The sequence below is a fragment of the Ostrinia nubilalis genome, chromosome 25 (genome assembly GCF_963855985.1).
Source record: "Ostrinia nubilalis chromosome 25, ilOstNubi1.1, whole genome shotgun sequence".
NCBI lineage: Eukaryota > Metazoa > Arthropoda > Insecta > Lepidoptera > Crambidae > Ostrinia > Ostrinia nubilalis.
In genome coordinates, this window is record NC_087112.1 from 9,193,849 (window position 1) to 9,211,560 (window position 17,712).

Genomic DNA, 17,712 nt, shown 5'->3' on the forward strand with positions numbered 1-17,712 from the left:
TAAAAACTTTTCAAGAACTAGAAAAGTTAAGTTTGATTTTAAATGAAAAAGAAATGTAAAGTTTTTAACTTGAACATCGTTTACTGACAAACGTTTTTGTGTAGTTTTCTTAAGTTAAAAGTAAGTAATTAAATAAACAGTAGATTAATTACTTATTTGGTAACAAAAATAGTTTAATTTATAACTAAAACTCTATTTTGCCTATTCATCACACTGAAATCATCATTTCAAGGAAATCATTAATTGACTGAAACCATACTGAAACACTAGGCTCAGTTGCACCACCTAACTTTAACGGTAACCGGTGCTTTTTGTATGAAGTTTGTCAGGTTTTTTACGTTTGTTAAAGTTATAAGTAGTACAGGTTATAGTAAGATCGTGCAACTCAGCTTTAGGTTATAAAGAGGGTTTCCTTTATAAGATTAGACCAGTTGGCGCCACTGCACTGGCGAGTGATAGGACCTTCTGACAATGGCGCCAACCAACTTCGTGATTGCAAATTAAAACCGCTTCAACGCTCACCGTGGCACTACTGCGTAAGTCAAGTGACAGGACCTTAGTGGACCAGTGGCTCCAACTTGTGAAGCCCTCATTTAAAGCTGCCCCCTAGACCAGCGGTTCCCGAAAGGTGGTCCGCGGAACCCTGAGGTTCCGTAAAAAATATTATCCCACGTTTCGTGACCGACGTTGTTCGCGCGCACCGACTTGTTTACGCACAAGGGAGGGGCAGGGCGTGCGGGCGGAGTAGTACGGGGGTTCCGCTAGCAAAAGTATAATCAATTAGGGTTCCTTGGCAAAAAAAAAATTGGGAAACCCTGCCCTAGACAAGTGTCAAAACGTGACAGTTGTTATAGATCGTGCCATCCACGAAGACGCGCCCCACCAATTTTTGGTCGATGGAAGCGCGGGGTGCGGGGAGTTTGATCCGAGCAATCCGAGCGTCATTATTGTAGTGTGTGTGCACTCATGGATATTTTAGCGTGTACCGATAACACTCAAACATTAGCGGAAGAATGGTGGGGCGCGTTTTCGTGGATGGCATTATCTATCTTATATTTTGATCTCTTCACGTAGGCAAGTAGGTAACTAACTACAAACAAGGAAACGCCGGAGCGAAGGGATTTCAAAATTACAACTGTTACGTTTTGCCCCGTGTCTAGCTTTATTTCGAAGAGAATAATATCTATAAAATGGCAGCGTTGCAATAGACAATGTTTTTTATTGATACTGACGGATACTCGGAAAAAATGATATTTTAATTATTTTTTTCTTTAAAATAAGCACTTAGTCAAAATCACTAGCCTATCATTTCGAGCTTACCTAATTAAGTATGAAGTAAACATATTTACAGTCTTAAAGTTAGGAAGCTCATTTTCTCACTCACTTAGACACTTAGTCACAATATCATCTGATCGAAATTTTGGAAAAAACAATATTGGCAATTTTTCAATGAAATAAACATTGACACCGATTTAAATAAAATACCAAATATGTATTGCAAAAAAAGCACCTAGGGTCATAGGATAGTAAAGGCCGTACTTTTCTTATAAAAAACAATTCTCAAAACTCGACTAGGTAAATCTCACCCATAGATTTTATCAAAAAATCAACCATTAAAAGTCACCATTTGCTTTAAATTGAATCGACTTTAGAGCTCTGTTCTTCTATACGCACTTAAGACTGGTTTGATGCTATTTTTATCTTAATCTAAACAAAACCGTTGATTTCTTTTGGCGCGGTTCACATGAGTCATAGCACAACACAAATGGAGTGAACGATATTACGCCCGTATTCACAAACATTACTATGAGGTCTCACAGTGCGCGTGGACGCACAGGGTGACACACAAACCAATCACAGAGCTCTGTTCAACTGCTTTATTTAAGCAAGCATCGTTTGTGAATACGGGAGACAGACTGATACAACACAACCAAATAGAGATTGAATTTATTGAAAAGCGTACTAAATTCTCTCAAGCTAAAACATACAACAATCCAGTGAAGTTCTGTGTAGCTAGGATCTACAGGAACTTCTATCTTTATAACTTACATTCTAATGCCTAGTTCTACATTAAGTATCTTATACATAAAAGTAGTATTACCTACATACAGGTTACATAATAATGTGTTTCTATTATGGCCAGCCATATTCATAGTCACTATAGTCAGTCAAAACGTATTATTTTGCAGCCTCACTTAACTCTTCAACCACAAACGTAATGCACAGAAAATGATCCAGCAATTCACACTGAGTGTAGGAGGATTATGTCCTCCAGCAATCGTCATCAGGTCATTTATTGTCCAGGTCTCACTGCAGAAACACGACTCTCCAATTTACCAGAGGTAACTGATGGATTGGACCGACACTCCCCACACTGACCAGTCGGGTTGAGGAGGCTTGGTTTTCACATGTTTCTCCCTCAGTCGCTTCTTACAACATCCGAGGAAAGAGTGGGTGTGGTATCTCCAATTCATCAGAGACAAATTGAGGATTTGGCCTACACTCCCCTGAACAACGGATAGTGGAGACCTGATCTTCACATGTCTCTCTGTTAGTCTGTTACGACATCCACGGGAAGAGTGGAGGTGGTCTAATCAATTCTGCCAAAACCACACTGTCTCCAGCAATGTTTAAACTTAAGGTTTATTTAGCCTACCCTCCCCACACTGACCAGACAGGTTTGGGAGGTCTGATGTTCACAAATTCTACCTTCAGTCAGCTATTAAATCCATGGGAAGAGAGGGCGTGGTCCTACTCTGCCGAAGCACTAGACTCCCCAAAATGACCAGACGGATTGAACAGGCTTGATGTTAGCATAGTTCTCCCTTAGTCACCTCTTAGACATTCGAGGGATAAAATTAAATAGGTGTGGTCCATAGAAATATAGAGAGATGCCAACTAATGCGCTGAGTTCGAAACTCGTCGCATTAGAAATTCACACACACAAAGTAATCCAAATATTATTATGTGCTCATTATCCACTGCGGTATCAGTACTCAACGTTCGAATAATCTTTAGTACTACGCAAGCAATGTAAACTGTTTACATTGATGTCGCTGCTGTCATCATTGCTGTCACGAGCAATGTGTTCTGTTTTTGGGCATATTGCTGCGACACTAGCCCCCTTTTCACATCGGTCTAGGGTCTGCGGGTGTCTATGGGCGACGGTAATCACTTACCATCAGGTGATCCGTCTGCTCGTTTGCCTCCTGTCACATAAAAAAAAAAAAAAACATATCCCTTTAGTTTCTGTGATCTATGGTGTGGTCCCATTCATGCCGGGACCACACGGCTATCCTCTACCAATGTCCACATCACTCTTCATCATCGTTCCTAATCACCAAGTACTGCACTTCATAGTCCCTGCATGGCATGTTGGCTTGCCGTCTCATTCGCTGCCACCACACCCGGCCTCGCTCGCTCCTCAGGGATCTCCTCACGAAGAGCACCAAACAACTGCCGAGGATCACCACGGCTGCGGTGATGAGGATCGGCTTCCACTTTGGAACACCTACAAAGAAAAATATTGGAATTTATCAAAAACTCAATTTGAAGTTTGGATCTATCGTTGCCTTACCAAAACTAACGAGTCTTTTTGTTTTTTGTCTTGTCTAGTTTGCCTACAAAACTGCGACAAGTAATTTATACATAATTATTATCGTTTATGTCGGGGCTTCCCCTGGGCTTCTCAGTCCGTCAATCGAAAATAAACGTAGATAGTGGCAATCAGTACACAACCTACTTCAAGTAGGCTACTTGCTTTTTTTAGCATAACTTTTTTAAGTCATTGAAATGGGCCCAATTTTGGAACTTGACAAGCACCTTGTTATTTTGAAATTTTCTTGAAAAATGAGAATGTTTGTATTCTCTTTGAAGGTTTCTTATCGTAAGTTACTTCAAAATGTTTTATTTAACTCCTGATACCTATCTTCATACTTATAATTTTTAGTCACCATCCTGCACGTAAGCCCGCATACTACAACTAGTGTTCTCAAGAGTTCATGGTCTAAGATTACGCAACCGGCATGAGACAATCTCAAGATAATGCTTGACCTCTCACATTCGGAATACAACAACGAACGTATTGAATGGAGATTCCTTTGCATTAGTAATTCCTAATTAATCATGCATGCATTTCAGTGAAGTCCTCGATGAACTGTGGGTATTATGAAATCCAAGATTAAATCAAGAATAGATTCGACTTATTATTGATCCAATCCAAATTACAGACATTATTTTGTGGATGAGAAAGTTCAGGCAAACTCAGATATTATTATTTAATTAAATCTATTATCTATAAAAGCGAAAGGTCACTGATTGACTGACTCACTCACTCAGACACTACAAGCGCTAGGAGTCTCGAATTTTGAATGGGGTTTCTTTTAGAACGTAGGTGCTCACTAAGACGGGATTTTGCAAAACTATCGCGGGCGGCCGCTAGTTCAACATAAATTATGGTACTTACCATCATTAACAACTTGCGGCTGCTTTATTTCACTTGATTCACTTTTCGCATTTTTATTTTCATTTGTTCCACCTGGAATTAAAAACAAAATATTAGTAGGTACCTAAAGTGTCTGAATTATAAAATATTCTCAAAAGAGGTACCTATCAATGAAAGATTTTTTATAGTCATCGCTTCCCCTGGGCTTCCCAGTCCGTCAATCGAAAATAAACGTAGATAGTGGCAGGCAATCAGTACACAACCTACTTCAAGTATGCTACTTGCTTTTTTTTATCACAACTTTTTTAAGTCATCGAAACGGGGCTCAATTTTGGAACTTGACAAGCACCTTGTTATTTTGAAATTTTCTTGAAAAATGTGAATGTTTGTATTCTTTTTGAAGGTTTCTTATCGTAAGTTACTTCAAAATGTTTTATTTAACTCCTACTACCTATCTTCATACTTATAATTTTTAGTCACCATCCTGCACGTAAGCCCGCATACTACAACTAGTGTTCTCAAGAGTTCATGGTCTAAGATTACGCAATCGGCATGCGACAATCTCAAGATAATGCTTGACCTCTCACATTCGGAATACAACAACGAACGTATTGAATGGAGATTCCTTTGCATTAGTAATTCCTAATTAATCATGCATGCATTTCAGTGAAGTCCTCGATGAACTGTGGGTATTATGAAATCCAAAATTAACTCAAGAATAGATTCGACTTATTATTGATCCAATCCAAATTACAGACATTATTTTGTGGATGAGAAAGTTCAGGCAAATTCAGATATTATTATTTAATTAAATCTATTATCTATAAAAGCGAAAGGTCACTGATTGACTGACTCACTCACTCAGACACTACAAGTACTAGGAGTCTCGAATTTTGAATGGGGTTTCTTTTAGAACTTAGGTGCTCACTAAGTCGGGACTTTACAAAATCATCGCGCGCTGCTAGTTCAACATAAATTATGGTAAAAACTTACCATCATTAACGACTTGCGGCTGCTTTATTTCACTTGATTCACTTTTCGCATTTTTATTTTCATTTGTTCCACCTGGAATTAAAAACAAAATATTAGTAGGTATCTAAAGTGTCTGAATTATAAAATATTCTCAAAAGAGGTACCTATCAATGAAAGATTTTTTATAGTCATCGCTTCATCGTCATCAGTAGGCCTAAGATGCGCGCCGTGACAACTTTTATCGACGTCAAAATATATGGGCAAAATCGATAAAATGGCGTGAAAACCGCTTATCGCGGCGCGCATCTTAGGTCTACTGGTCATTTAGTTTCCACTGCAATAGCATGTATCTAATTTATAAAAAGCAGGATTATAGGCCTACATCCTTCATCCTGTCCAAAAGGGTTGGAGAGATCTGATATTCGCATTTTCTCCCTTGGTCGCTTCTTACGACATCCGGAAAAGTGGGGGTGGGTCATCTGCGACAAACTCGACCTTCACTGGTTCGGTTTTTATTGGCGTTGACCGCCAGTAGATTCTGGCTACACAGGAGTTGCAGCGGTCGGAACGAGAGGTGGGAATAATCCCGTTTGGTACTCGGTCATAAGGATAAACTTAGATACAATTAATAACTTACTTGTAGCGTCTGCATTTTTAGCTGTCGAATTCGGATGATTCGGAGATGAATGGGGCGATGGTGGGGCGACGTTAGATGCATTCGTATTTCCGACGGTATTATTTAAGACGACTGGCCCATCTGAAAATAGTGGAAATTTGACGTTAGCGATAAGACTTTAAAAAAATTTAAAACTTTATTATTGTTATTTCAAGTTTATATGTATATAATTGTTTTTCCATAAGTTCTGATTCATCAAACAATAAATGGCATGGTGCAAAATTTTGCCCAAAATAACTCCATGGAATTTGCTAAAAAATGCCCTTAATTGATATTACGAGTATTTCGGTAATTACTTTCATAAGAAGGAAGGTAATTCAAATTGTTTTCTTTATTTAGAAATTTAAATTATGCCATGAACAGTGCACTTTTATTATAAAACTAGCGTACGCGTAGATCACGTTAGAGGTTGAATTTTGCAAAATCCCGTCTTAGTGAGCACCTACGTTCTAAAAGGACCCCCATGCAGAGACTCCTAGCACTTGTACATAGTTTCTGAGATTTCACTCAGAGTGAGTGAATCAGTCAGTCAGTCAGTGACCTTTCGCTTTTACAGATTTAAATTCAATTTTTGAAAACTTACTTGAATTATTCAATCCTGGCGTAGGAGCACTAGCACCATTTGCTGTAGGGGCTGGATCATTAGCGGTTGAGTTCTGATGGCCACCTTCATTGTCTGGGTTATTTACTTCTGCACCAGACGGCATATTTTTATTGGTATGTACACTTATGAAGTAATAAATTTTATTGATATTATGATCATGATTGTGATATGAGTTTTTGTTCTTTATCTCTCCTATGAAGTTAACTTTAGAAGCATGGGCCGAAGGCAATTTCTCATTATCATTGTTATTGTTATTGTTATTGTTATTATTATTATTAATGTCTCCAACTATAGCTGTTGCTTTAGTTTTTGCATTATTATTATTTACATCAGCAATGTTTTTAGTGCTGTTGTTACTGATTGTGTTGTCAGGTGATTGGTTATTCGTGTGACTGGCTTCAGGCGTAACACTTGGAAGTTGTGTAGAGTCTGTTAAAATGTATGCGCATGCAAAATAGATGAATTATTAGTAAGAAGATTAATTGTAATTAGTAGAAAATAAGATTACAACGTCTATCATCATCAGGTCAGGTCTTACGAGAAAAGAACCACTCAGCTAGCAACGTTTAAATTAAATGTTAAAGTAAAGTTACTTCTACCTAAAGCCCGGCCTGTGAGCACGTAGAATTTTGTACAATGACCCCAAGCTACCTATCCTTATCGCTCGCGCGTATTTATATTGCTGTCGCGACTGTGCGACGGGCGCCCGCAGTGAGTGTGCGAGCTAGCGACTATTATAGATACTAATACTGTCAGCTATTTATTGGATTCTATTTGGATTTAGGATCATACTGACCCTTATAATTCTGACGCATTTAATAAACTTAAATGTATAAAAACTCACTTGTATTGTTCTGGAGTGATGGACTGTTATTAATTGGTCCGTTCGTTGCATCAGGAGCATTATTGGTACCATTGACGTTCTTACCTGGGTAAAAAGGTACTTATTATCACCATTCTTATTCTCTTAAGTGGACGTGACTATTTTAACGTGGAAAATTCTGGCAAAATAACACTCGCTCTGCATCAAGAGCACACTGACGCTAAGGCCCGCCATACACGGACAGCTTGAGCAGTTAATCAGTGATCAACATACAAGGACCACTCTTGTAGTCAAGAGTCAGCAGCTTGAAACTGCCAGTGATAACTGCTCGAGCAGTTGGTATTAACTGCTCAACAAATCACAAGCGCGCGCGCCGTGGAATGAAGAAAGTGGGCGGAGCTAACTGCGCGAGAGCTGTCGACAGCTCGAGCAGTCAGTGTATGGCTGGCGACTGTTTAGACCGCACGATGAAAATTCACCGTGCTGTCGACCGCCCGAATCAGTTGCAACTGCTCGAGCTGTTCGTGTATGTGCGTCCATAGAACTATGCAGTTCACTGTGCAGTCGCAGCTTGATGCTGTCGACCTTGACTGCTTCAAGCGGTCTGTGTATTGCCGGCCTTAATTGCGTCAGAATTAGAAGCGTCGCGTCAGTCTATTAAACTACTTATTAATAATCATTATTCAAAAACTTACTGTTATTATTCTGGTTGTTGGTAATTGTGCCGTTGTCTGCACCACCTGCTTGGCTCGGTGCGTTAGAAGCTGTATTGGTGCCATTAACGTTTTTGCCTGGGTGTAAAAATTCATCATCATCATCATCATTTCAGCCACAGGACGTCCACTGCTGAAAATAGGCCTCCCCCAATGACTTCCACATCACACGGTTAGTAGCGGCCTGCATCCAGCGCCTTCCTGCTACCTTTATCAGGTCGTCGCTCCACCTTGTGGGTGGACGTCCCACGCTGCGTTTTCCGGTACGCGGCCTCCATTCCAGAACCTTGGTGCCCCATCGGCCGTCAGTTCTGCGTACTGCCACTTCAGATTGCTAATTCGTCGGGCTATGTCAGCGACTTTAGTTCGTTTACGGATCTCCTCATTTCTGATTCGATCTCGTAAAGAAACACCGAGCATAGCCCTCTCCATAGCACGCTGTGCAACTTTGAGTGCAAAAATCGCTCGTTATTCTCATAGGTGAAAATTACTGACTATCGTCTAAAATTCGAGAAAAATAACTGACGCCAAGTGCGTCAGAATTTCAGAATTAAAACCGTCACTATCAACTATTATTACGGTTATTTTAAAACTTACTAGTATTATTCTGGAGTGACTGGGCTGCACCACCTGCTTGGCTCGTTGCATTAAGTGAAGTGGTACCATTGACGATGTTATCTGGGTAAAAAAAGTAATTAACTTATTATAAATCGTGGTCAACTTCTGCAAATGTTATTGGTGGTCTAAACCTCGCTTTATTCTCATGGAAGTGACTATTTTAACTTTGAAAATTCTAGAAAAATAGCGCTCACTTCGCCAAGGGCAAACTGACGCTAAGTGCGGTAGAATTAGAAGCGTCAGTCAGCGTCACTCTATCAACTATTATTACGATTATTTTAAAACCTACTTATATTATTCTGGGGTGACTGGTTGTTAGTAGTTGTGTCGTTGCCTGCAGCACCTGCTTGGTTCGTTGCATTAGGAGCTAAAGTGGTAGCATTGACGTCGTTACCTGGAGAGCAAAAAAACAACCAATCATATAGGTAAGTACTAAATGATGAAAGATGCTAAAATTATCGTGGAAGATCCGGGTAAAATAGCACTCATTCCGCAAAAAATATGAGCAGTGACGCTAAGTGCGTCAGAGTTATAAAAATTAGTCTATGCACTATTATTATAATAATTCTACTAGCTTTCCGCCCGCGGCTTCGCCCGCGTGAAAAAAGGGCTGTTTTTAGGGATTTCCCGGAAATTATTCGAAGTTTTCTCGCCGTAAAAACTATCCTTGGACTGCAACGAACATTAAAAAAAAGAATTGGTACTATCCGTTCGCGATAAGTTTGCCGCTGGCGATATGACGTCACTCGAAGAAAAGCGTGTAAAACTATAACAAACTATATTTAAAATATTTTTTATTTATTATTATTGATAAAAATTGTGTATTTGCGTAAAATAAGACACATTAATTGCGTTTAATCGCGGTTGAGCGCATTCCACGGACCGGCAAACTTAGCGCGAACGGGTAATAAAATTGGTCCAGGCGTTGTTGAGTTCTGCGCTTACCAACACATTTTGCGATTCATTTTTATTAGTATAGATAAAAACTTACTGGTATTATTCTGGAGTAACTGGTTGGTAGAAGTTGTGCCATTGGCTGCAGCACCTGCTTGGCTCGTTGCATTAGGAGCTGTAATGGTACCATTGACTTTGTTACCTGGATGAAAGAAAGTAACTATTAGTTTGATCATAGAAGTGAAAGTGACTAATTACACGTCATAAATTTTGGTAAAAAGAGCAAACTGGGGACATAATTCTGGCAAGAAGTGATTCCTAAAGGATAACCCATCACCACCCATGGTTCTTCCTGCCTCACGGCGTACGAACCGAATCTCGAGAGAGCGCGCGGGTACTTGCTCTGGGCTCTTTTCCCCGGGCGCTTTGCTTGACTCCCTACTTTCTCTGATCCATGTCCCTTCTGATAGTCAATTCTCCCCCTTCTGGGGCTTGACACCACAAATACGGTACTTCGCGTCGGGCTGCTATCGTTGATAAATTTAATGTCATCACTTCTTCTCATAACTTCGCCTGATTGTGTGCCAGGAGTGCGCGAACTCGCGCAGCGCGATCCAGTTACTGCGAATACTCGTGAGGCCCTGGTGATAAACAGGTGAGGCCCTGGTGATAAACAGGTCTCGGCTCTCCGTATCGCATCCAGCATCGTCCCTTCTGTCGAGCTTCGTCATAGAGGTTACATTCCCAAAGTGCGTGATCGCGGCTCTCTTCGCCTTCCTCGCCGCATGGGCATAGTGCAGACTCGCACAGCGTCATCCTGTTTAGGCCTATTCCTAAAGGATAGTAGGTACATCACAGATTTTTTAATCCATCTAGCAAGAATACAGCTTTAGGAAAGAGACATTCGAACACGAAGACTATAATCTGGGCCTTTTCAAGGCAAGCTTGAATAGGCACTTACTTGGCAGATATGTACCATCCTAGGCTGCATCCCACTTAACGCCAGGTGCGATTGTGGTCAATACCTGCCTTGTTATGCATAAAAAAGAACTCTGTCTTTAATAAGATGATTGGTGCAGGGCAGGGTGGTATAGGAAGATACATAGGTAGGTACCTGATACGATTGGTGGTACTGGTGGTACTGTGTCTGCAACAATGATGTAGTCTGCAAAAAGAAAGATTTTTTTAAAATTGTATCTCTTCTGAATGCTCTTATATCATTTCTTCTCTTAGACTTTGTAATAAGTTTGGACAAAAATAGTCTGACTGATGTGCTGGATGCTTACTAAGTCGGTGCTTAGTATGTCGGTTAATATATCCGCAGTGTAATAAACTTATCAGTTAGTTCGAATACCCAGCGACCTAAAATAATCAGAACCAATTTAAACAATCAACAGTCATTCGATCGTCTGATATGAGATGCTTCGAAAACTTTCTTAAATTAATCTCTCTCTTAGATGTTTTTTTTTTCATACATGCCACATGTATGAGAAAAAAAACAGTAGAGTCGTCCTTAATCGTGTATGGATCGTATCCAGGCTATATTTAGTTTAGAGGTGTTATCTAGGTGTTTTAGAAAATACCTAAATTAATACAAACATGTTACACACATGGTTCAATTTAACTATCCCCTAAGACTATTCAAATTATCTTGGGACAAATGGAAGGCAGACGCGCTCGGGGCAGGGCACCGACGAGATGGTCGGACGCGGTGAGGAGGACGGTGGGCGGGAATTGCATCGTGCGGTCCACACAGCTTATGACCGCAGTCTGTGGAGGAACACTATCTGTGGTCGCGATCCTCATCAGTGAGGGAACGAGGAAGAAGAAGAAGACTATTCAACTTTCACTGTTTAGGTTCGATTGAAGGCCAAACTGTAGATCCTGAATAATAACAGGAGTTGAGTCCACTGCTGGACGAAATTCTTGCATAAGGAATGCCACAAACAAAGTACGTTTATCTGCTTTTTTCACCTTCTTGGTGTAAGCAAATAAATTATTGCGCCATACCAAGTGCGCATGCACACGTTTGCTCTATATTATCAGCATAAATAAATATGCAGCTGCTATTTTTTATTTGAGCTTTGCCCTGTAGCCTTGCCATATTTATTATGTAAACTTCCTTTTACATAATTCCCTATTCGCCTACCAATGCTAGACTTTTAAAAATTGCTAAAAAAAATAACTTAAATCATATTTCAGGACTGTAATATAATATTGATTTATTTAATAGATCTAAATATGTATAACCTTACGCAATAAAGTGACTTTAGTTGAAATTTTAGGAAAAGTTGTTTGTTTGAGCAGTATTGTATTAATAATAACAATCAGCCTGTTAATGTTAATCACTTAAAACAGACGGAACGGTTTTCCCAAAAAGGAATATTACCTAGACCGTTACTTTTATTTACTTATCTCAATTAACAACTTTCTACCAATTTTGAAGTAACAAACATTGATGTGTTTGTTACTTCAAAACTAATTATGTGATTAACAAACATAAGCAACCGATTTTTTTATCACTTTAAAAAAATCTATGTTCCTGTAAAAACCTACTTTTATCAAAATACCTATTTTGTTTAACTAGAGTAAAATTTTTAAGGCTGGATTGCACCACCTTAGTTGGGTTAGTCCCAACGGCCCCGGTGGATCTGCCCCGGCAACGGGGCGGATGGGAAAAAGTGTTTCAACGACCCCGGTAGTCATAGTCTTAGCGTTCAACGGGGTGGATGGAACACATCAAGTGTCAACCACCCCGGTATATCGTTTAACGGGGCGGATGGATCAAATCAAGTTTCAACCACCCCGGTATATCACAAAACGTGAAAGATGACACAGATCTAAAAGGTTCCACCTCGATATTGCATACCGAAAATAAAACCTGTTAACAAAATAAAAAATAATGTAAATAATAATCAGTTTTATTTAACAGTCACTGTTTAAAAAATCTTCAGCATAAAAGTAAGTTTAATTGTCACACAATATTATGGTCATAAAATATAGATTACGTTTAGAATCACAGATGCACAATTGCATTAATCAGTCAATATTAATAACACTCTAATGTGATAAAAAGTAACTCTAAAATTGTTACAAAATATTATTATTTAAGAATCACAGAAACGTAGGTAAGTAGTTACATTAATCAGTTGTTGATTAACAATAAAAGTAAGTTTAATTGTCACAAAATATTATGGTCATAAACTTAAAGATTATTTTTAGAATCACAGATGCGCAATTGCATTAATCAGTCAATATTAATAACACTCTATTAGTCTAATGTAATGAAAAGTACCAAACTCTAAAATTGTTACAAAATATCATTGTTTAAGAATTATAGATACATAGTTACATTAATCAGTTGTTGATTAACAATAAAAGTAAGTTTAACTTTGCGTGGCACAAAAAGCTTAATAAAACAATTTAAAAAAGCAACCGAATATCATAGAGTTGTTAAACACACTGCTCAGCGACGCCTCCTATTATGAAGTGATTTCAAAACAAGTAGAAAATCTGTCAGCATCTCAGTAGTGTAATCGTTTACAGGAGTCTTATTAATGATTTATTTAAGTAGTAGTTTAAGTACTATTGTTAATCAACACCTGATTTATGTATCTACGTATCTGTGATTCTTAAAATAATCATATTTTGTAACAATTTTAGATTTCCTTGTTATTATTTGTTAGTGAGGAGTTTTAGAGTTACTTTTTATCACATTAGACTATTTAAAGTGCTATTAATATTGACTGATTAATGCAATTGTGCATCTGTGATTCTAAAAGTAATCTTTAAGTTTATGACCATAATATTTTGTGACAGTTAAACTTACTTTTATTGTTAATCAACAACTGATTAATGTAACTACGTATCTGTGATTCTAAAATAATAATATTTTGTAACAATTTTAGAGTGACTTTTTATCACATTAGACTATTAGATTTTTATAATATTGACTGATTAATGCAACTGCGCATCTGTGATTCTAAACGTAATCTATAGGTTTATGACCATTAATTGTGTGACAATTAAACTTACTTTTATGCTGTATATTTTTTAAACAGTGACTGTTAAATAAAACTGATTATTTTATTAACAGGTTTTATTTTCGGTATGCAATACCGACCTTTTAGATCTGTGTCATCTTTCACGTTTAGTGATATACCGGGGTGGTTGAAACTTGATTTGATCCATCCGCCCCGTTAAACGATATACCGGGGTGGTTGACACTTGATGTGTTCCATCCACCCCGTTGAACGCTAAGACTATGACTACCGGGGTCGTTGAAACACTTTTTCCCATCCGCCCCGTTGACGGGGCAGATCCACCGGGGCCGTTGGGACTAACCCCCTTAGTTTAACTTTAAAAAGGTGGTGCAACTCAGCTCCGTTTTTTCGCAACCAGTCCATTTGTGACGGAAGATTTGTTTTTTGTACCGTTTGCAAGCTATGCCACGCTATGCGCAGACGCACAGCAAGGACGCACGCGCGCTATTTTTAGTGCGGTGATGTCAGCCGGCTTGGACTATTCGATACGTGCTCTTTTTTCGAAGAAATCAGATTAACAAGTGCATTTCTACTCAGGGTCATAACGTCTGTAGCTTATTTTAAAAAAGTGCGCATGAGGTTTCAACCTAGCGGAGCGCACATCTCCTCTCGTCTCCTCTCCGCTCCGCTTTGGTGGAAGGAAATATAGCTTGCCAGCTTCGCCGCACATCTCATCTCGTCTCCGCACCGCTCCGCTTTGGTGGAAACCGGGTCATAATCATAAGTAGGTATGTGTCCCAGTACTTAGGATCAAACAAAAAGGGTTGATTCTTTTTGTTTAATCATCCCTTTTGTTTGATTTATACTTACAGGGACACCCTGTATAGTATTTTAACTCTTCTTGCGGATTGTTACATGGCCTGATACATGGACATGATGATGTCTTTCCCTAGATTTTCAGTCAAGCGAAGCTGTAGATCCTCACGTGGACCTCTTGAGGGAATTCGAAGTAAAGTCTCACTGTCTTGTTTCTTTTTCGTTTACGTATATAATGCATGCTAATTAATAAAATTCACTTTTAAGAAAAATAAATCAAAGCGCAGCGTAGGACGTCCACCCACGAGGTGGAGGCGACCTCATAAAGGTAGCAGGAAGGCGCTGGATGCAGGCTGCTATTGTGGAAATCATTGGGAGAGGCCTATGTTCAGGAGTGGATATGCTATGGCTGAAATATTGGTGATGATGATATGAAAAATTCCTAGAAAATGCAAAACATGACGGTTCACTTTCCTGCCAAAAAGTTTCGCCTGAAACATGATACTGAGTACTAACTAACTATACCTAGTTAATATAATATTGTCGTCTTCAACCTAAAATTAGATCTTGGATTGACGATTTCAAAGATGTAGGTACTAGTTGGTTGCAGACTTTTGGAACGTTGTTTACTTCCTGACGCTCTGCGTTCTATCAAATCCCCTCTAAATGCGAAAGTAAATCTGGCTGTCTTTCTGTCTGTTAAACGCCTAAACCACTGAACCGATTTTGATAAGGTATGGAAATAGGCAGTTTGGGAAAGGACATAGGATAGTTATTTTCAGAGTTTTTGAAACAAGGACGGGCGCGGTAATGTTTTTCTGTGACAGCCAAATATTACGCGGGAGAAGTCAGTTTTTAAAATAGACTATTTTTTTTTTCTTCTTTCTCAAAAAACGAGAAATGTGTTAAAGCCCCGCTTGTGGGAGTGTCCTAATTAAGTACAATGTTTTAATACTCATACTCGTACCTAAGCTACTTAATTACAGTCGCAAAATACCAATTTGTTTGAATTCCCCGTATTTACTGCGACTTATCATAAGGAAACTCTCACTGATTGGCTGTTAAATTAAAAATAGGCATCATAAGGAAACTAGGTTACTATTGCATTTGAACCCCCTATTAAAGTGGCACTAAGAATAATGTCAATTTTCACCATCAATCCTTAATTTTAAGTGACCCCTACGGACCCTATGGTAACACATAACAGGAATTTTGTTTACATAGGGTTCACTTAAAAACTTTTGAAGTCGGTCAAATAGGTATGGTACCTATACCTACATTTTTGTAATCGGGCGTTTGTTCTAAGTACTCGTATTGTGTAGAAATTTGAATGTAATGTATTGTTTTACGATTTTTGGGGTTGACTAAGTTACAGAACGGAACTGAAGCTACCCACTTAACTTTTGCAAACTTCTGAAATAGACATTATTCAGACGATAGCTCATTAGACCACATTTTCTTAGAAAAATCACTTCTTTTTATATCTTCACTAGCTTTCCGCCCGCGGCTTCGCCCGCGTGGAATTTTGTCTGTCACAGAAAAACTTTATCGCGCGCGTCCCTGTTTCAAAAACCGGGATAAAAACTATCCTATGTTCTTTCCCGGGACTCAAACTATCTCTATGCCAAATTTCATCAAAATCGGTTGCGAGGTTTAAGCGGGAAAGCGTAACAGACAGACAGACAGACAGACAGACAGAGTTACTTTCGCATTTATAATATTAGTTGGGATGGGATAATACCTACTTACTTTTAAAGTTTAGCTAGACTTGTCGCCTAGTCTGTGCATCGTCAAAACTTATCTATTTTCAATATGCCATTGTAAATTAAGATTTTTAAACTACCAATCAGTCTAACACCCAGTCTTAGCTCTTAACAAGTATTTACCTACCTACCTACGTAATGCGTTTTCTGTCAAAACGTAAGATGTATGAATAATTAATTACTCCGATACCGGATCTTGAATTTGTTTGTCAAAAATTTAACCATTATCCACAAGTCCACAGCTGAAATGTCAACAATAACAAAAACAAAACCCCGTAGGTATTTATCTCACTTGTAAAATCGAACTCGGAAACCATTGCTAACCTGCAAGCTAAACGAAATGGTCATCGCTCTATAATCAAATTAGATTCGCAAGACACAAAAAAAGTTAAAGACTAGATTTGTTTATACATTCTAGGTTACCGCACCAAGGTCAAGTGAATCTATTTAAAACACAAAATCTACGCTGTTATTGTTAAAAAAAAATCACAAACCTGTCAAAACACTGACTGTCACGACAATTATGACACATTTGAGTAACATTTTGCTGTAATTTCGACGTAAATTAAACAAAAAACACGCGTTTTCTACCAGCCGGCGCGTGCGCACATCATCGCGCGCCGTGGATCGATTTTAGACTAACGTAATAACGTTTTTCATGCGATAAGAAACTAAATATAACGACGTTAATGTTTTCCCGTAGGAAACTGTATTTTTTTCCTTGATAATGTACAATAAGCAAATAACTACCTACGTACTTAGGAGCTTTGCTTTGGTTCGCCCGCATGAACTTTAGTTTGTCACAGATTGTTATGAAATCGTCATGCAATGTTATTCTAATTATTAAACAACAATACTGCGAAGTTTCATCATTATAATGTTCAGTACTTAGTTTTTGCATAAGAGAGTAACAAATATGAAAAGTCATTAATTTCAACAGTGATAATATTTGGATTTGCACCTTTCCTTGTTATTCAAATAAAAAGGGTAGGTACTTAGCACCAACATTTTACTTATTGCTTGTTCGATTAAGGAGGCTAAACATCTATAGCTATTATTCTAAAAATATACAATTTAAAAAATCTAGAATTTAAGGGGAAGGTCGTGGGTTCAACTAATTTAAGGCAGTCTTTTTTTAATTAGAGTGAACTTAATAAAACTCTGCAAAACACACAATACTTTAATATTTACAACATTTTGTTTATTCCATTTTGTTGCGTAGACTGCATGCTTGCATTCTACACGCATTGATATGGACGCCACTTGACCTCTTAATTTACGTCTAGAGGTCACTGGAGCACCGACGAACATCCCAAAGCAGAGCATCGTTAGTCATTCATTTGATTCATTAGATAGGTAATTTATTACGTACTATACAAACAGCAGTTCTGATGTAGGCAACATAC

General features: G+C 38.5%; 1 protein-coding gene across 6 annotated transcripts; it reads right to left on the reverse strand.

Moving 5' to 3' along the window:
- Positions 1-1,705: 1,705 nt before the first annotated feature.
- Positions 1,706-16,959, reverse strand: LOC135084226 (uncharacterized protein DDB_G0287625-like). 6 transcript variants are annotated; one of them, XM_063978962.1, is made up of 12 exons: positions 16,801-16,959; positions 10,859-10,909; positions 9,842-9,946; positions 9,140-9,244; positions 8,830-8,910; positions 8,215-8,310; positions 7,541-7,624; positions 6,676-6,783; positions 6,054-6,164; positions 5,438-5,509; positions 4,466-4,537; positions 1,706-3,511 (listed from the first exon to the last, which is right to left on the reverse strand). In XM_063978962.1, exons 1-12 carry the CDS (start codon positions 16,847-16,849, stop codon positions 3,315-3,317), a joined length of 1,131 nt encoding a protein of 376 aa, XP_063835032.1. In that variant the 5' UTR covers positions 16,850-16,959; the 3' UTR covers positions 1,706-3,314. The 6 variants fall into 6 exon arrangements, with proteins under 6 accessions (XP_063835032.1, XP_063835031.1, XP_063835034.1 ...); XM_063978961.1 differs by having other exon boundaries at positions 6,054-6,173; XM_063978964.1 differs by lacking the exon at positions 9,842-9,946 and having other exon boundaries at positions 6,054-6,173.
- Between the last annotated feature and the right edge of the window lie 753 nt (positions 16,960-17,712).

What these genes read in the sequence shown, in the direction of transcription:
- LOC135084226 (XM_063978961.1), bottom strand. Translation starts at nt 16,849, where the DNA reads ATGTTACTCAAATGTGTCATAATTGTCGTGACAGTCAGTGTTTTGACA. An exon ending in GTCACCCCAGAATAATATAA is followed by an intron (nt 8,911 to 9,139) that starts GTAGGTTTTAAA and finishes TTTTTTACCCAG; the next exon opens with ATAACATCGTCAATGGTACC. An exon ending in GCCGCAAGTCGTTAATGATG is followed by an intron (nt 4,538 to 5,437) that starts GTAAGTTTTTAC and finishes TTTTAATTCCAG; the next exon opens with GTGGAACAAATGAAAATAAA.